The sequence below is a fragment of the Miniopterus schreibersii genome, assembly GCF_964146895.1.
Source record: "Miniopterus schreibersii genome assembly, chromosome: 2".
Classification (NCBI taxonomy): Eukaryota; Metazoa; Chordata; class Mammalia; order Chiroptera; family Miniopteridae; genus Miniopterus; species Miniopterus schreibersii.
Genome location: NC_138102.1, coordinates 143,687,177 through 143,707,225, shown reverse-complemented (window position 1 = coordinate 143,707,225; position 20,049 = coordinate 143,687,177). Strand labels below are relative to the sequence as shown.

Genomic DNA, 20,049 nt, shown 5'->3' with positions numbered 1-20,049 from the left:
AGGAGGGGGGCTGAAAAGGAAAACTGGAAGGGGAACAGGGAGTAACTGAATATAAATAATATACTTCACACTGATATTTGGGGCTCTCAAACTTACTACACAGCTAAATCCTGTCCCTTTCCCACAGCATCAGGGTGGAAAGACCTTCGTCTCCAAAGCTTAAGAAAGTGGTAAGAGTGGGGAATGCCTGCCTGGCTCACCCAGACCTTACCGACCCCAAGGGTAGCACCATCCCTTTCTTTTCCTGGAGTCAGACAACAGTAGCAGGAGAGGAAGACAGTAGTGGTGGGAGTGGGGTGGAAGGATGAGGCTTTATGAAAAAGGTTGTTTTCCGCCCAAAATGTTTGTGGAATCTCTGAATGAGGCTGGAATCCTAACAATGGGGAACCACATGCTCAAGGGAGAGGGGATACAGGGCCATCAGCTGTAAGGGGAAACAAGTTTATTATATTGCCCAGAACTTTACCTTTCGTGCTTGTTCACTGCCAAAGTCCAGAACTAAATGGGTGAGGGGACCCTGTTCCAACTAGAAACACCTAATACACAGGGCTGGGGAGATCTGAGAATGGAGGTGATATGGGGCACTCAAAGTTCAGGACTCTCTAGCCACTGAAATCCCTAAAGTCTACCAACAGGTGATAAATATAGCTAAGTTCAGGGTTAAACCCTTTAGAACTAGAGGAACAAAGTCACAATGCCCTCCACTATGGTGGCCAATTCATTTAGGCCCCTCTCTGGGGTATGATGGGAAGAAGTAAGCACGGTGGAAATGAGCCTAAGTTCCTCCATAATCTCATTCTTCCCCCCTCCCCCTGTCAAATGCCCCTTACCCCCCTGCTGAAGGAGCAGTCTGGAGAGAGGGAGCAGAGACAGAACTGCCCTCACCATTAAACCACTGTCCCAGGGCTGCTGCACATCAAGGATGAAGGTCTACTCCAAATCTGCATAAAACATGTTTAATTTCCAACCGTGGTCACAGTCATCGTGTTTCCCACATTTTGAGCAAGGAGAGAGAAGGTGAGTTATTAAACATATATAGTCTACATTCCAGAGGAGGCAAAAAGAAGAGAAAACCAGTTCAGAACTGCAGTTACCACTATAATACCACAAACAAACTTTGGGGGAGAAATGGGGGAATCCCCGGGAAGAAGAAAGGCTGGAACAAAGGAAAGCATAAAATTAAACCTACCAGAGGAGAGGCAGGGAGGGAGTGGGCAGAAATGGAATGAAACACCTAATCCCAAAAGAACTTTTAGGTGAATGGGAATGTAGAAAGGTCCACCCCTGCCATGGGCCTAGCAGCCAGGGATACTACCAAGATCACTTACTGCCCCCTTCTGGACAAATCTCAAGCAGCACCAAGGCAACCACAAAGGCTGCTTCCTAACACCCTTAGCCGCATTGGTCCCTGGGGCCCTCTAAAACAAAGTGGGCCTGAAATGAGGAAAACCTATTTGGGACTGGCATCTAACTAGGGAAGGCCACAGAGGGAGTGAGGTGGGAAAAGAGGCAAAGTCCTCAAGAACCACAAAGATACAGAGTGGGGAAGCCTAAGTAGGAAAGAAACAAAGAAGGGGAAACAAACAGGAAACAACACTGAATGAGTTAGGAAGCAAAGGAGAGAGTTCAGGGAGAGAGGCAGCAGGAGCAAAAAAATCTAAGAGAGAGGTAAAAAAAAAAAAAAAGGTGTAGAGGGAAGCATCTGTGGGGTCAGGGGAGTGAATACATGTTAAAATGAAATAGAAGCTCCAGAGCTCCACTTCCCCCACCACCACACACACACACATACACACAAAGGCCTAGAGAGCAAGAGACCTGCACATACCCACTGCATCTTGGGTAAGTAAAACATGACTAAGTAACTGGCACTGAGGGAGACACCTCTGGAACCTCTTTCACAGTTCAATCTGGGGTGGGGTAAAGGGTATTCATCTTCCTGTTGTAGACAAAGGTGGCAGGAAGCCTGGCCCCATGGGGTAGGGCTTCAGACAGACCTTCTGGGAAGGAGTCCCTCAGCCATGCTGTGGGGGGCCCCAGGCCCTGAGCTGAGCAGAAAGCTATGGGCGGCCGCCTTGGAGCTCAGAGCGCAGCCAACACACACAGGAGCCCACAGAAAAGCCACAGCTTCGCAGACACTGCAGAAGTCAGGACCTCAGGGATGAGCACCCCCTGTAGACAGGGAGACTCAGTAGCAGCAGCTTCTGAACAACTACATAGTAATAGGAGGATCCTGAAGAACACTGCATTACACCAACACCAACAACTACTTCAGCGTTCTAGTCCCTCCTCTCAAACCCACAGATCCATTTATGCGAGTGGGTGATGAGGGCAGGGGAAAGCTGTTGGGATGGAGGTTGGAGGGAGAGCAGGATGGTCTGAGGGTCTGGAAACAAAATTTCCATCCTTCAGCACATCCTGGGCTAGAAAAAGGAACTGGAGAATAGGGGGATTGATATTGAGGTCTACTATGCCACCCCCACTCCCCAATCAGCCACGCAGCCAGCCTGCATGAGGAAACTAGGAAACTTCTGACAAAGGACAGATGAACCACCCAGTCTCCAAATTCAGAAAATTGGGGGTGGGGGCGAGGAGGAGGAGAAGGCAGGGATAGGACCAATCCATGCATCACCATCTCATAAGAACAACAGGATAAAGATGGAAAACCTGAGACCCTCCCCCGGTACCCTGGGTCCCCAAAACACAACACGGTCTTGTATCTCCACCTCCCCTTCAAGCTCCTGAGGAACAGATCTAAGGATGAGGGGGAGGATCAGTTGAACACTCTAAGTTGATAAAAATGAGTGGGTTCCTCTCTCCTTCCCACCAACAAGGCAAGGCAGAATGGCATCTCCTTGGGAACAGTCATCTAGAGGTAAATGCCACCCTTTGCCCTAAGCAGGGTGAAGAGAGGGGTAACAAGGAAGATGGTGGTGGAAAATCCATTATTTGTCCTATCATCCAGAAATCCTACCCTGCAGAGAAGAGAGGAACCAGTGTAAGACTGGGGCAGCCTTCCCTCCACCTTATTCCCTTTATCTCACCAACATGGGAGGGGCAGGTGATATAGGCTAGAGTGGGCAATGTCCTGGCTCCAAGCCCTGAGCTGCACTCCACCCCCTCCACCCTTCTCCCTGGCCCCTACATATATATCTCTCTATACATGTATATACACGCGCACACATGCACGCACACAAAGAGAGGCCCGTGCAATTTCCACATAAAACAGGAAGAGGGTGGTGAAGGAAAAAAATAGTAGGAGAGGGGCCTGTAGGGAGAGGGAAGGGACTCAGATGCCAAGAGCACAGCAACCAGAGCCAAACGAAGCAAACAGAGAGACTACCCCACCCCACTTCCCGAACCTCAGAGGATGGGGGAGGTACCCCATGAAACCGTAACAACCTTATTTTTGTTTTAAATCTGGTAAATTGGAATGATTCATCATTAGGACAGCAATTGGGGACTGGTCATAGACAGGGGAAAGGAGGGGAGGCAGGAGAGACAAGGCTCTTATTGGGCATGCGGACATGATACCCAGGGCCCTGGCCACACTGGCAGCAGGAAGGGGGAGGGCTGGGCAGGGAGACAGTAGGTAAGTTAGAGGTGCTGGGGGTGGTTGGATAGGCTGCCTGGCTCTCACTTCTTGTTTTTGAGCTGATTGGCCAGCCAGTCCAGGCCTTCGTACAGCCCGTCCCCGCTGGTGGCACAGGTGGCCTGAATGTACCAGTTGCGATGACGCAGGGAATGCAGGCCCAACTTGTCTGTGATCTCAGCAGCATTCATAGCATTAGGCAAATCCTGGAGCACGAGGGAGACACACAAAAAGGAACCTCAGGATCTTTCAAAGGCTTCTAGAGCACCCATTACCAACAAGATGTATACCAGTACCCTCTCCTCCTCCTCCACTATAGGAACCCAGAACAAGATCCTAAGGAGCAGCTTTGGATTTAGTCATCCCAGAAACCCAGATCCAAGACATCAGAGGTCATTCCTTCACTGGGTTGGCGGAAACCAAATATGGGAATAGTAGGGAAGTGGAGAGGTGATTCAAACTGGGCAAAAAAATCAGGTCTATTTGACTGTAGGAGTGAGGGCTGTTCTACTGAAGTAGACAATAGGGAAGATAAAAGAGGGATTTGAGGTGACATATCTGCCACACCAATCCCTAAGGATGGAATGCTGCTAGTTAAAGCAAGGGAGGGGGACAAGAAAAGCATAAAAAGCCAACGAATTCTATTTCCCACACCTCCAAAATTGAGAGCACCGTCACAGGGTTTCCTATACAATGAGCTCCAAGGCCCTTGATTTCTGAAGCCAGGTTGCCCTCTCTCAAATCCAGGGGTGGGAAGAAATCTCACCTGCTTGTTTGCAAAGACAAGGAGCACAGCATCCCGAAGCTCATCCTCTGCCAGCATCCTCATCAGCTCCTCCCGGGCCTCATTTACTCGCTCCCGATCATTGCTGTCGACCACAAATATCAACCCTAGGGAGGCAGAGCATGGGCTGCACAGAGACGACAGATGAACTCCCCTCCCCCACCACCAAAAGACAATACCCTCCATATATCTTCCAAATATTTGCAACAGTTGTTCCTCTTCTCCCACCCATAGGAGCTACCCATAACCAAGAATGACAGCCACACACTCTGCTCACACTCAACCAACCCAGGCCAGTCCCTGGGCAATTCATATGCTATACCTTGGGTGTTCTGGAAGTAGTGTCTCCAGAGAGGCCGAATCTTGTCTTGGCCACCCACATCCCAAACTGTGAAGCTGATGTTCTTGTACTCCACTGTCTCCACGTTGAACCCTTTGGGGAAAAAAACAGGCAATGGCCAGTTGGCCTCCAACACCAGGTCTGCAAATGATGCCCCAATGGGTTGATTTGTTTTCCCCAGCAAGGAAAAGCAAGTTAAGGCTTCCTCTCACATGGTGTTCCTTGACCTTACAGCCTAAAGGCCAAAAAAAACTAAGGGAAGAAGTGGAAGAGGATGAGGAGGGCCAATCAGGAGGTTTATGACTGCACGGGAAGGTGAGCCAACCTTCCCCACTCATTCTCAGTCTTCGGCTCTCCCTCCTACAAAGAAATGACTCAGCCCCACTCTGGAACACTGGCCACCAGAGTCTTTCTCAGCTAAGAACTGGGGCCTGCGAGGCAGAGTGAAGAAAAAGAAGTGAGCTGTAGTCCTGGAGCCCCAAATGCAGAACCACCTACAGATGATGCTCTGGAGCTCCATCCACAAGCCAAATGTTCTCCCTCCTACAGGCAGGTCCTAACCAGGATCGGGGGCCACCAAGGATCTAAACTGAAGCAATTCCAGGCCTCTGGCAAGAACATCAAAGTCCTTCACCTGCTTTCTAAACACCAAGAACAAACCAGCTCAGTACCTGAGGGCAACTGCTGAGTGCCAGGCTGCAGAAGTTCCCGCATCAGAGAAGGCCAAGGTAGGTGGGCAAACAGCAACCCCAGCACCTGCTAGTAAGCTAAATAACCATCCTTCCCTGAAGCCCACAAACTGCATGGACTTGCCTGGTGGCCAGGAGAGGGAATCTAGGAATAGGCCCCGTGTCTGGCTCAGCTGTTGGCATGAAAGCCTACATCCAAGCTGTGCTCTTACCAATGGTGGGGATGGTGGTGACGATCTCTCCCAGTTTCAGCTTATACAGGATAGTGGTCTTTCCTGCGGCATCCAGGCCCACCATCAGGATGCGCATCTCCTTCTTCCCAATCAGGCTCTTGAGAAGGTTTCCAAAGATATTACCCATGATCACAGCAGCTGCTTTCTGAGAATAGTAGGGCCCAAGTGGGGGCAATGGCAGTCTGGTTTTGGCCTAGTCCCTGGTATGGAGGACTTGATCCTAGGCAAAGAAATGTAAACTCATTACCACCATCTGTTCATCAGGATTTCATGTAAATGTGATTTGTCAAAGACAAAGCTAAAGTCCATTCATAACAAACTGAGAGCCTGAGGGGTCTATAAAGTTTAAGGCCTACTGAGACATATCCTGAGCCTTTGGGGGCAAAGACAAAGCAGTGAACACTCAGGATGCCCACTCTGCCAGCAATCTACATGTGACTTTGGACAAGTTATTTCACCTGTCCATATCTGCACCTGTTAATGGAGGGGTGTTGAAATAGATTTCTATTTTCTTAATCCTCACTTGAGGATATTTTTTCCATTGCTTTTCAGAGAGAGTAGAAGGGAGGGAGGGAGGGGGTAGAGAGAGAGAGCAAGAGAGAGAGAAACATTAATGTGAGAGACATTGACTGGTTGCCTCCTACACATGCCCCAACTGGGGCGGAGAGCAAACCTGAAACCGAGGTACATGCCTTTGACTGGGAATTGAATCTGCAACCCTTCAGTGAAAAGGCTGATGCTCTAATCACTGAGACACACTGGCCAGGGCTAAAACAGATGATCTCTAAAGTACCTTCCAGCCCTGGCCAGTGTGACTCAGTTGGTTGGGCGTCATCCCAAGCACCAAAAGGTTCAATTCCTGGTCAGGGCACATGCTCAAGTTGTGAGCTCGATCCTGTGTAGGGAGGCTGCAGGAGGCAGCTGATTGATGTTCTGCTCTCACATCGATGTTTCTCTCTTTCCCTCTCCTTTTTTCTCTCTCTAAAAAATCAATTAAAAAAAAATCTTTTAAAGAATAAATAAAGTTCCTTCTATTCTATACTATACCCCATGGTGTTGCAAGATCAGTAATGCCCCTCCCTCCAACATTACCCTAAAACTTCTGGAAAGAGTGGGAGAGAAGGGAGTGGAATGAGGAGTGGCACTTTGTGACTCCCAACAAGGTTCAGGCTTGCCAGGTTCCCAAGGTTTATGCTCTCTGTTCTAATCAAGATACTGCTGTCGCCCAGCCAGGCGTGGCTCAGCGTCTGAGCATCGACCTAGGATCCAGGAGATCGGGATTCGATTCCCGGACAGGGCACATGCCCGGGTTGCGGGCTAGGCAGCTGATCAATGACTCTCTCATCATTGATGTTTCTATCTCTCTCTCTCTCCCCCTCCTTTCCTCTCTTTGAAATCAATAAAGATATATTAAAAAAAAAATTTTTTTTTAAAAAAGAAAGATACTGCTGTCTTCAAATTTCTGCAATTCCACTTTCCTTCTACACACCAAAATTAATGAGGAAAAAATAAGAAAGAAGCACACCTAAAAGAGTCTGATCCTTTCTGCTCTATGAAATGCTGGCTGCTGAAGTGGTGCCCTGTTCACGCAACAGTACACTGAGAATTGGGAAGTGGGGTGTAAAGAAACCACCCCTCATTCCTCAGCCAGGTAAATCCTAGACTTGCCATGGCCCATCCAGGACAGCTGCTCCGCATGGTCACCTGCAATGAGGTTTTCTTCCCTAACCCCCACTTCAGTCTATTTTAAAACCAAAATCAGGTCATGTTGCCCCTCTGTTCAAAACCCTCTCTTGGCTTCATATCTCCCTTTCAGTAAAACTGAAAGTCATACAAAGTCCTGCACAATCTGCATTCCCCCTACTTCTCTCATCAGATCTCCTACTAATCTTCCCTTTGCTTACTCCACTTCAATTCCCCAACACTTTCCTGCCTCAATGCTTTTATAATTGCTATTCACTCTGCCTGAAATGCTTCCTCTCTTAGACAACTTCATGGAGTACTCCCTTACTTCCAGCAGGTGTCTGTTCAAATGTCATGGTATCAAAGAGGCTTTCCATAACCACCTATAAAACACACACTCTCTCCCGCATTTATCCCACTTTTCTTCACAGCATTTATCACCATCTGACACATCACATATTTGTTTCTTGCTCTACTGTTTTTCTCCTCCTACTATAATGTCAGCTCCTTATCTGTTTTGGTCACTGCTGTGTTCCTGGTACCTTGAATAGTGCCTGGCACATAGCAGTTGAATAATTGAACTAACTCTCAGGGTCTCTACTGACCTCACTAGCAGCTCACTCAGATCAGATGCTTATGCCTGGTATATAGCAGGCCCTTAACACCTGCTGAAAAAATGAAGGGAGCAGTAAGAACCACTATAAAGGTACAAAATGCCCACTTCAATCATTGTCCCCCACAGACAGGATCGTAGTCATTTATTCCCTCTCTTCCTCCCTCCCTTCTCGATGACACACGACAGCCACAGAAATGCATCTTTAAAACAATAAAATGAGGGGTGGGGGTTTCAGAATCGAGTCTGCCAGCCAGTTCTCTGTGCCTGCCAGAGGCATGCATCAGCGGGCAGCTTATTCAGCAATCACCATATGCCTGCTGCTGGCATGCTCTGTAGTGTCTAGGAACCAGAAACACACACACACACCCCAAACCCAGCAGGCGAAGGAACAGGTCAAGACAGAGTGCACCCAAACCCAAGAATGTGAAAAGTGGATGGGGAGGAATCCTATTTACAAGCTAAAGCCTGGCGGTTTGGTGGAAGTTTAGTTGTTTTTTCAAAAACTATTTCAGGTTTGTTTGTTTTTTTCCCATTCCCCTCAGTTTGCAGCAAATTCCAGACTAGTACAAAGGGGCCAGATCAACAGCCCCTGGAGACCAAAGTACTAGTTTGTCCAAAAAACAGAAATGAGTGCTTACGGAATGTTTCATCTTCAAAGGCCTCCCCAGACATTCACTAATGAACCAGGCGTGGTGCTCCCCGTAGGTTCCCCAGATGAGCCCTGCCCCTGACCCATAGAGCTCACACCCCAGGGAGAGGACTAGGCTCAACCTTAGGGTTCAACTTCAGCCAAGTCACCCACTAGTGATGCTCCCTGCCCATCCTGCTTCAACCCACCCAGGCAGACCAGACAGATTCCTGAGGATCCCTGAGGCAGGTGGGGACACCTGCCCAGCTTAATATGATCAGATACCACCAACCTTGACAATTAGTGGCACTCAGACTGCTGGTTCTGCTACCATCACCTCCATTCATTTAAACCCTCCCCAAGTCTTCCTAGTTTTCATCTTGTCTCCTGCTCTGGTAGCCTTTCCTTTAGCTCCAAATGATACTATACTTTGCTTTAAAGGTCAGATAATGCGGTTTGGCCCAATTTCGGAACTGAATTTATACTGTACATTTATCATGCTGTCCTTCATGACTGGAACTATTGCTAATTAAATGATTACCAACCATGAGTACAGCAGTGGCTGAAAAATATCTGTTGCCTCAGAACATTAATACACTGCTTCTTCGCTAAGCTATCACACTAAAGTCTTGGTCCAAAAGCTGATCCCACTGTTACATTTATTTATGTTTCCTGGCACATCACAAGACCCCTGAATTCGTGAACCACTCATGTAGCACTTACCACCTTGTGGAGTTTTTTTCTTCTTTTGAAAGTCTTTACATAAACTGTCTCCCCAATTTAACTACATATTCTCCATGGGTAAGGGCTATACCTTTTATTTATTTTGTATCTGTTCTCACTCCCAGTGCCAAACCCACTATAGGTGTTCAATCAAGCACACTGACTGATCTAAGCCTCATCTCAGGATGTCCTTACATCATTTCTTCTGTCCTAGCAGTACTTGGTATCTCTAGGTAATGCACAGATGGTTGCTTAGATATCCTGTCGATTCTTGGCCATTTTCCATAGATATCTGACCCAGAGACTGGGAACACCATGAAAGGACTAGAAGACTAAAACTGGTGGATTTTTCTCTTGCCATTTAACATGCAATGGGGCTGATGGATAACTGATGAAATATCCAAGTAGTTACTATATGCTCCCTGCGGTAGCCCAAGGCCTTGAAATTAATGAACAGTATGACTCCTCTTTAACATAATCAGGAGCTTGATTCAGACGACCATTCCAAAGTGGGTGTTGGCTTTCCTGTCTTGGCTTTCTCTGTCCCTTCCTATTACCAGAGAGCATGTTATCCCTACCATTAGGACAGTAGTAACTTTCAGCTTTGTGCTATGAACATGAATCTTTGGCTAGACAGCCAATTCTCACTTTCACTATAAAGCATTTCTAGAAAAAGCTCTGGGGAGCAGAATGGCTAAAAACAATCCTCCCTGCGCCGCCCCCCCCCCAAAACCCACCCTGGATTGTTTCCCTGTGTACTGTATAGCCTATAGTTACTCTCTTTTACCACAGATGGTACTCCTGTGTGGACAGGGCAAAATGCCAGGGTTCCATGGGCTAGTGGAAACCAGGAATCAGCAGTTAAAACTGAGGGTGAGAGGATCAAGATGAAAAATGGAATACAGTAATATCTCCATTAACAAAGAGGCTATTTCAACATTCTATTTTACAGTTACAAACTTTGTTATCAGTGGTAAAAATAACAACAGAAGCTCTAAAAATGTGTTCCAATACAATCTGTGTGGGACACTGCAGGAGCTCAATCAAGTGCATTGGCTGATTTAAGCTTCTTCTGAGGATGTCCTCACTGAGGACCACTCACTGTACTCAACTCCACCCCTCCTCCCCCACCAGGAGAAGCAGGCTGTTGCTGTAACTGGCTGCTCAGTCACCTTATGTGCGTTGCAGGAACATGCCTGCCTCTCTCTCCAGGTGATTTTGAGAGTCACAGCTCAGCCTGCTATGCACACTCCCCCTGCCTGACACCAGTAACTGGCTCAGGCATGTGTTTTGAGATACCTCTCAGGAGATTCCTGATCTGGCACCACCTCCTCCTCTTCAGGCTACATGAGTCCAGGGAAAGGAAGACCAGTTTCTCCCAAACACTCTGCTGCCAGGCAGGGTACACTAAATAGCAGCTTTGCTCCCAGATAATTTTCAAATTGAGATATCACTAATAGAGGTGCTATTTTTAGTAAAGCCAATGGAGCAGACCAATAAAATTTAAGTAAACAAAAGTAGGGTCTGCCTGTATTTAGTTTCCTTGGTGCAGCTGGCTTGTGACTGACCTCTGTAAACTTTCCAAGTTTTTGTCTCAGGAGCACTGTAATCAGCACATAAGAACTTAAATTAGTATCTCAAGGACTTCTATTGAACTCAAAGATATCCCAAAATCAAGAAATAACTTCTGATGTCAGCTTCCATCCATTCATTAAACATTTATTGAGTGTACTGAACTAGGGATACAGAGAAGATGACAGTTTCTGCCCTCATGAAATTCAGCCAATGGGAGAGAAAAACTAGTGAACAGAGGATACAAAATCCTCTGTGAGGATAAGAGTGGGGTAAGTACATAGAATTATGGGGAGAGTAAGTTAGAGTAGTTAATTAAGACTGAGGAGTATCCCTGGCTGGCGCGGCTCAGTGATTACAGCATTAGCCTGTGCACCAAAGGGTTGCAGGTTGATCCCCGGCCCAGGTCAGGGTGTGTGCAGGAGGCAACCAATTGATGTCTCTCTCTCACATCAATGTTTCTCTCTCTTTCTCTCTCCTCCCCATCTCTCCCTCTCTCCGCCATCCCTCCCTCCCTCCTACTCTCTCTAAAAATCAATGGAAAAAATTTCCTTGGGTGAGGATTAACAAACAAACAAACAAACAAAGACTATGGGGTAAAGGACAATTCCCAGACATGATGCTCAGGTCACACCTGCACTGACTCTTGAAGGAAAATAGGAAGTAATCAGACAATAAAGAGGAGGAAATGGGGCAGAAGGAACAGCATTTGTAAAGGCATAAAAACTTGAGTTAGGCCCTGGTCAGTGTGGCTCAGTTGGCTGGGCGTCATCCTCCTGTGCACTGAAAAGTTGCTGGTTCAATTCCTGGTCAGGGCACATGCTTGGGTTTCGAGCTCTATCCCTGGAAGGGGGGCTTGCAGGAGGCAGCCGACTGATGTTCTCCTCTCACATTGATGTTTTTCTCTCTTTCTGTTTCCCTTCCTCTCTCCCTAAAAATCAATTTTTAAAAATCTTAAAAATATATATATATATATTTTTTAAAAAAGACTTGTGTTAGAGATAGCACTTTTTATTAGCAAAAGCCAGGTGGAACTGGGAAGCAGTTCATTTGGATGCAGCACGATGAGTAACATGATGAGGCTGGAGATAGAAGCAAGGGCTAGATCATGAAGGGCCTTAAAGGCTGTATGAGCAACATGATCAGGTATATGCTTTAGAAACACCATTCTGGCAGCAGTTTAGGGGATAAATTGAAAGCAGAAAGACTAGAGGCACAGAGAACACGGGAAGTAAGGTAATACATATGAGAAATCAAAAGTTCTTAACTAGAAAGGGCAGATTGGAAACATCAAAACAGTGGAACCCACAGGATTTAATGACTGATTAAATGTTGAAGGAAGAGTAGAAAAGATGATTCTCAGGTTTCTGGCCTGGGTGATCAGTGGCATTTCTTTAGACAAGAATAATAAGAGGAACAGATCAGAGTGTAAAAATTGTTTATGTTTGGATTAAACTTTGATTTTGAGATGCTAAGGTATGAAGTGCAACAAAAAAGTCTGAGCTGGGTAACTGGGAATCGACTGTGCTGATGGTAAATGAAGCCATAGGGGAACCAAGATGACAGATGATCTAGGATGGCTGCCTACCCAACAGCCATTCTTCACCTTCTTTCTTCTAACAGAACCCCTAATTTGTTCAGATGTTGGGGCAGTGGGGTATGAGATACCCTTCCCCAGCCCTAGGGTATGAAAACTGATCAGTCTAAGGGATGTAGGCATTCCATTTCCTTTGCCAGTGAATGAGTCACAAATGGTCATGTCTTAATTCTAGCCAATAAGATGTGAGAAATGTCTGCTAGGAGCATCTGGGAAAGTTTTCCACAATTTTAAAAAAGGACATATGGCAATGTTCTCCTGTCCAGCCTCTGGATGTTGATATAGAAGGAAGAGATGCTGGAGTAATCTTGAAACCACGAAGGGACAAACAGAAGAACTCTACGATGTCAGAGGAGAAAAATGGAGAAAACCTGGGTCCTTGAAAACACTGTCAAGCTGGTGGATTAAAAACAAAAAACAAGAAAGTGCTCCATCCCTAGACAACTTTTTCTGTGTGTGTGGTAAAAAGTATACACAACAAACTTACCACTTAAAACATTTTTTTATTGATTTGAGAGAAACATCAATGTGCGAGAGAGACATCAACCGGTTGCCTCCTATACGTGCTCCAACTGGGGATCGAACCCAAAACCTAGGTATATGTCCTAGGAGACCAGGAATCAAACCTCAACCTTTTGGTGTATGGGACAATGTTCCAACCAACTAAACCAACCTCTTTTTTTTAAATATGTCTTTATTGATTTCAAACAGGAAGGGAGAGGAGAGGGAGAAACATCAATGATGAGAGAGTCACTGATCAGCTGTTAAACCATTTTTAAGTGCACTATTTAGTGGCATTAGGTACATCTGCACTGTTGTACAACCATCACCACCATCCATCCCCAGAACTTTTTCATCTTCTCAAACAGAAACTCTATACCTATTAAACAGTAACTCCCATTCTCTCTTCTACCCCCCACCCCACCCTGGTCTCTGGCAACCACTATTCTACTTTCTGTCTCTATAAATTAGACTCTTCTAGGTATCTCCTATAAGTGGTACCACACAACGTGCACCCTCTTGTGCTTGGCTTATTTCACCTAGACCTCTTGCTATTTGTGTAACTAATCCTCTTATTGTTTGAGCCACAGGTGTGTTCTCTGTCTTTTACCAACTGCTATATCCTAACTGATACATCTAGGGAGAATGTGTACAGCAGGACAAGAGAAAACACCAAAGGCAGAAACCTGGGGCATATCAACATTTAAAGCAGTGGGCAGGGTAGAAAGAAAATCTGGAGAGAGCAGACATGGCAGCTGCTGCAGGGCTAGACCGGGCAACAAAAATAAAAGAAAGAAAACCTAGAGAGTAAGACATCATAGACACCAATGAGGAAAAAACATTAAAAAAGGAAGGAAGATCAAAGATTGTATAAAGGTCAAATTAAGATAAGGCCTGAAAGATACTGAATTTAGGTACTAGGCAAAATCAAGGATGACCTTGTTATAAATTAAAACATATCTAGCTAAAATTAGGCTCCACTTAACTCAATTAGCAGTGTTTAGGCTCAGGCCATTTACCTTCTAGCCCAAGACAAGGAGTCCAGTACGTACGGGATAACCTGAAAAAGGCCACACTACAAGCAAAAAGGGATCCTAAATTGCCATGTCTTACAGAGACCTTGGGAAGGCTCTGGTTTTTCCTATGGACAACAATCAGCAAGTGAGACAAAACAGAGCATCAGGTCTGTTTCAGAATACATGGCCTACCCAAATAAAACAGTGACCAAATAAAAAAACACACACACCAATTAGACTCACTAGGAACATTCTGTGGTACTGCTCTCTCAAACAAAGCTTTCAGTTTGCCTTATTCTTAGTATCTGATGAGCTTACAACTGCTCCATTTCTTGATATTCTATGGCTGCTTCAATGCACAATCTATAGCCTTGAATACTGAGAACACTATAACTTCCTAATTACAAAATCACAGAAATTCCAGGAGTAGTCAGCCTAAAGTTACTCTAATAAATCACTGCCCCAATCTGGTCCCACAGCACAAGTCAAGATGAAGCTGCCAGCAAACAGATGAAACAGGAAAACAGGATTTGGAGAAGGCCAACCATTACAGAGCACCATAAGGATACAGAAGATAGGGAACTGTCTACCTTGGGGAATAAAAGCTGTTTGTGACCCCTTATCACCTCAAACACACTTCTACTCTAGGACTTACCACAGTATGTTTTATTCACGTTTTGTCTGTTTCACTCTCCAGAGCTGAAACTTCCTAAATAATACACCTTTAATGCCTTACAGGGCAGCTGGAGATATTGATCCCATCAGTACTGTATAGCCAGGCAGGGGTTCAAGTGGTTAGCCATCTCGGGTTGCAAGCATCTATGTCTGTCTCACTATTACCATTTTCTGTGTATGCCATGACAGGAAAAAGTTTGAGAAGTACTTCACTAGACTATGAGCCTCTTGCCAGCAGGAACCATGCCTTACTCATGTTTCATATACTCAGCATCCAGCACTACAATCTGTAGCTAGTGATTTGACATACTTGTTGTTGAGAAACACAGTACTACTGATGTTGGCAAAACATTTGTGAGGTTGAGGAAGACATTATTCTTTAGGTAATTCCCAGTCCCTTTCCTGTGTCTGACAAAGTGAAGTGGTTTCTTTCTTCTCAGAGCCCTAGGGTTCCATGGATGGGATTCAGAGGCTGCCTGGAGGAAGGGAGAAACCATATAAGAGGCTCTAATTATGCTCCCTAACTCTTCACCACCACCAGAGCAGCTCCACTTTTACCCATTTTATGTATTAGACTTCAAATAAGATTTTACATAAGGTAATGTTCAATTGCTTTAAAAAAATGTGTGTGGGGGTGGTGGTGGTCCTGGCCAGGTAGCTCAGTTCATCAGAGCATGGTCTCCATATGCAAAGATTGTGGGTTTCATCCCTGGTCAGGGACATACAAGAATTAACCAATGAATGCATAAATAAGCAGAACAACATATCAATCTCTCTCTCTCCCCTTCCTCCCTCTTTCTCTAAAAAAAAAAAAAAAAAAAAAAATTTTTTTTTAATAAAAAAAAAATTTTAAATTTAAAAAAAAATATATATCTTTATTGATTTCAGAGAGAGGGCAGCAGAGGGAGAGAGAGATAGAAACACCAATGATGAGAGAGTCATTGGGGATTGAGCCTGCAACCCGGGCATGTGCCCTGACCGGGAATGGAACCCTGATCGCCTGGATCCTAGGTCAACACTCAACCGCTGAGCCACGCCCGGCTGGGCAAAAAAAAATTTTTAATGTGGGGGTAGGGAGTGAGGACAAAAAACACTACAAAAGAGAGCAAATATTCTCCTGCATCCTAAATCATGTTAAAGTTTAAACATTCATGCTGTACACTCTTGTATATAAGCTCATAAAGGAAGAGTTAAGCCTCACCAATAACGGGAGAGCTAAAAGGTACCATGAGATCTGTGATACCCAGTCATCTCACCTTTTTTCAGGAATATAGTGATAATGGTGGATCATTGAAACCTCAGCCATTTCCTTTCTGATCCATATGGTGCAGCAGATCCTGTGCAGAAGTCCATAACAAAGCTCTAACACATTCATGGAATCCCTACCTCAGCTCTTTCCCAGACTACAATACAAAGCCTTCAAACATTTGTGGAACTCCTTCCAAATGCTCCCCATGTCTTTTCAATATCCAAAAGCTTTATCGGCACTCGATCTGTATTTGTGACAGTGTTGGAAAAGGTACAGTAGACAGAATTACACAGATAAAACTCTGGACCTTAACACAGTACATTCTAAAACATACTGAGAGGCAAATATTTACTTACTTATTTTTTAATCCTCACCTGAGGGTATTTTTTCTCTTGCTTTTTCAGAGAGAGTGAAAGGGAGGAGAAGGAGGGAGGGAGGGAGGGAGGGAGGGAGGGAGGGAGGGAGGGAGGGAGGGAGGAAGGAGAGGGAGGGAAACATCAATGTGATAGACACATCTATTGGTTGCCTCCTGCACGGGCCCCAGCAGGAATCAAGCCTGCAACCAAGGTACGTGTCCTTGACTGGAATCGAACCCAAAACCCTTAAGTCTGAGGGCTGACACTCTAACCACTGAGCCAAGCAGGCTAGGGCGAGAGACAGACATTTAAAGGAGATAGGACTAAATGAAAAGTGGCCCAGAAAATGGAGGATGCTGAAATGCTCAGTGAGACCTAAAATAATGGAACCCAGGAATCTAAAACCTGACCTAAGTCAATCAGGGTGCACCATTATGGAAAAGTAAACCATTACCTCAGAGTCATGCTAATTTTTTTAATATAAACACTATTCTTGAGCCCCCACATCCTCACCCAGGCTGATGGCTCAGGGCCCCTGCCTTGCTCCAGCTTCACCTCCCACTCAGGCAGCAGGAGCTGCCTCTGTGAAGCTGATGCTGAAAAAAGATTTCACTACTCATAAGCCTGTGACCAGCACAGAAAGTCATGGTAACAATCATCCCTCTACACAGGCACCTCAGGCGGTAAGTTATTCTTCTGTAAACCTTTAAGGCAGCCCTGAGTGCTCGTATTATTACCATTGTGATGATTATTAATAGCAGTTAACATTTATTTGGGGCTTACTATGTGCTTTGTACAATACTAAGTGCTTTATGTATATTATCTCATTTAATTCTCATGCCAACTCCATGAGGTAGGCACTATCATTATCATACTCTTTACAGATGAGGAAAATGTAGCTACGAGAGAACAAGTAATTTCACCAAAATCACACAACTAGTAATAAGAGAGGCAGGATTTCAACCCAACTGTGTCCAATTCCAAGGTCCACACTCTTATTAATTACTGTACCATTTTGCCTTTAAATTCACCTGCAACAAAAGTGATGAGGAGAGCCAAACACAGCAATACACTTTCAATCTCAGGCTCTTGGCATCCATTTCTAAAGGTATATAGGGAAGCAGATTCCACAATTTCCCTTAGTTATTTACTCAGGTTTAACAAATCTGGTTTTAAAGAAGTTCCTTCTTCTAACCAACAAATCCCGCCCACTGTCCTCTGAGTCCATTTCCTTTTATGACTCCAGTGGAAGAGAGTAGCAGAGATGAAGACATACAATATGACCCTTTGTGCACTTAAGACTTCACTTCCATTCTTTCCAGTCTGCTGTCTGCCTGCCTTTATACATGCATTCAGTTTAATAATAGCAGCTACGATTCACTGGCACCAATTCTGTGCCAGACACCACATACATACATTGGCTCCCTCCTCCATAATCTCTAGGATCCCAATTTGCAAACAATACTTTGAAGGAATTACAGCTAATGGAGAGATCCCTTTGCCCAAAATGGGGGAGTAAAAGTTCTGGGATTTCAGATAAATAATGACTCTCTGTTCTAGTAATATTTGGGGTGGGGGGGGGGTCTTAGTTTCCACTATCTATGCCTCTTCTGTGCCTCTTAGGAGAGTGGAGAGATCAAGACTTCTTATTACAAAGGCTAAAGACCTTTGTACCTTCACTCAGCTAACCTCCAGGCACTCTCCCTGACAGCCAAGCCATCCTTCTCCTTAAACTGTAGTCAAGCTTGTTGAGTTCTATCCATTCACATACTATATTCATCATGAGTATCCACTGTGTGCAAAGACCTTGTGGGAGACACTAGATGAGCTCCAATTCCTGAACTCAAAACTTAGTCTCCTCAGAAAAGCAAGACTTGCACATAAAAATGTTGACTATGCAAAGTAATAATTCTACGCTGGGAGGCAAGAGGCATGTGAATGTGTGATATACGAGGATCCTTCCCAAATGAATCCAACCAAGGTCAGTGATTCATTCTGTGAAAAGGTGAACGCAATGGGCCAGCTTCTTTCTTAGAATGAGCTTTTACAGACATGTTATTCAAACTCAAGTCTAATGTGCAATGACCAATTTACTGCCCCACTCCAATCACAGCAAGTGGAGCCACCCCAACAAGCAGCTCAAGACAAAATGGCAGCGAATTAGGGACAAGGAAGTAAGTGTGTGGAGACTAGATTCTGTCCTGTTGCACTGACCCAAGCAATCAGACTCCTGCAGCATATCTCCTACCAATAAAACTTTCATGCCATAGACCAGGGGTGACCCAATCCAACAGCAGCAGAGACAGGTTTTAAGTTTCACTTCTCCCTCACCCGGATGACCTCACTATTTCTTCTCACTCCTGACCACATACCACACTCCTCCTGGCCTGGCCAGAGAAAGACTGGCAGTAATACAAGCCAGAAAGAAGGGAACTCCCCCAAAAGAGGAGCTACCACTTTGCTAATCAAGAGGCCTGTTTTAACAGGGAACTCCACCTTCCCCCTCCTTTTCTCAAACATTGGTACAAGCAATGGCTCCATTTTCTGTTCCGGGAATCCTGGTACTTCCTAAAGCAAGCAAGCGGATTGGAAGACACAAACTCAGAGCCAGCGACAAGACGCTCCTTCCTCCTGTGAGATCGCCCCCGCTTCGCTTGGGGGAGAAAAGCACCACCTCTCTTCTCAAAGCAAGAACAGATCCCCCTCCCCCTTCTGCCTCCTCTCCTCCCGCTGCCCACCAGCTGCCAGCCCTCTTCCAACGTGCAGTTCCTAAGAAAGCGCAACCTCCACCAGAATAGTGCCCCCGGGGTGATCCACTAGTCGGTCCGTCCCGCTACTCCCTAAACCAAACCCCCTATGCACCCCTGTCCCATAAGGGTAGAGGTGTCACCACAGCAAGGCTTCTCTTTGGTCTCCTATTACTAAGGTGGAGAGGAAGAGGGGGTAGAAAACAGCAGCATTCCCTAGCCCTTTAAAGAGAAAAGGATACAAAACAGCCATCATCGCCCCCGCATCACCTCTCCCTCGACTGCTTTCCTCCTCCTCAATCCCGACCCCTCCAAAGTCCACCTTCTGCAGGCGAGGGGAACCTAACTGCAGCACCGAGGTCGCCCCCTTGTGCGAGGCGGAGGACAAATCCGTGAGCTCCCCCCACCCCCACCCCCGCTCCGCGTCCTTCAAATGCGGGAGCAGGCGTGAGGCTAGCCCAGCGCCCCTTTTCCGAGCTCTCCGCTGGGAAGGACCACCCCACCCCAAGCCAGGCAGTGCCCGGCAGGGGGCTCTATGCCCACAGCCCCCACCCCAAGCCTCTCTCCTACCGGGACCCGCCTTCCCTCCCCAACCCCTCACCTGTTCCTGCTCCCAAGCTCCGCCGCTGCGGCCGCCGCCTCCGCCCCCGCAGGTTCCGCTCGGCTGTCGCTCGGCTGTCGCTCGGCTCCCTCCGGCTCCCCCCGCCGATTTCAACACGGCGGCTCCCCCTGCCCGACTCCCCTACTCCCTCCTTCCTTCCCTCTACCTAGCACCGGAAGAGGCGACAGCGACGGGAGCTGTGCGGCGCACCCCCACCCCCAAACCGGGATACTTCCCACCTCCTCGATCGCGCGAGAGCTGCGCGGCAGCGAGCGGCCGTTCTCGCGAGAGCCATCACCATGGCAGCGGCTGCAGCAGAGGCATCCGGGTGTTAGAGTTGAAGCCCGGGCGGGGGCCGATATGGGGGCTGAAGGCTGTGGGCAATGGAGACCCGAGCCAGGGAATGAGGATGAAGCAGTGGGGACTGAAGTGACAATACAAAGCTCCAGA

At 46.4% G+C, this 20,049-nt stretch overlaps 1 protein-coding gene across 4 annotated transcripts in view; it reads right to left on the bottom strand.

Moving 5' to 3' along the window:
• The window catches only part of ARF3 (ARF GTPase 3), a 53,063-nt gene extending 33,221 nt beyond the window's left edge, over window positions 1–19,842 (bottom strand). For 3 of the 4 annotated variants that reach the window (XR_013998106.1, XR_013998107.1, XM_081127069.1), the window contains exons 1-5: window positions 19,600–19,842; window positions 5,615–5,855; window positions 4,696–4,806; window positions 4,356–4,480; window positions 3,638–3,795 (exon numbers count right to left, since the gene is read on the bottom strand). Coding sequence is in view for 2 of the 4 variants with exons in the window: in XM_081127069.1 (XP_080983195.1) it covers window positions 3,638–3,795; window positions 4,356–4,480; window positions 4,696–4,806; window positions 5,615–5,762 (542 nt within the window). In the remaining 2 variants the exon portion in view is untranslated. Of the gene's footprint in view, window positions 1–940; window positions 3,796–4,355; window positions 4,481–4,695; window positions 4,807–5,614; window positions 5,856–15,902; window positions 15,984–19,268; window positions 19,355–19,599 lie in introns of those variants that run through there. The other variant, XM_081127070.1, reaches the window with a different exon arrangement.
• Window positions 19,843–20,049: the final 207 nt, after the last annotated feature.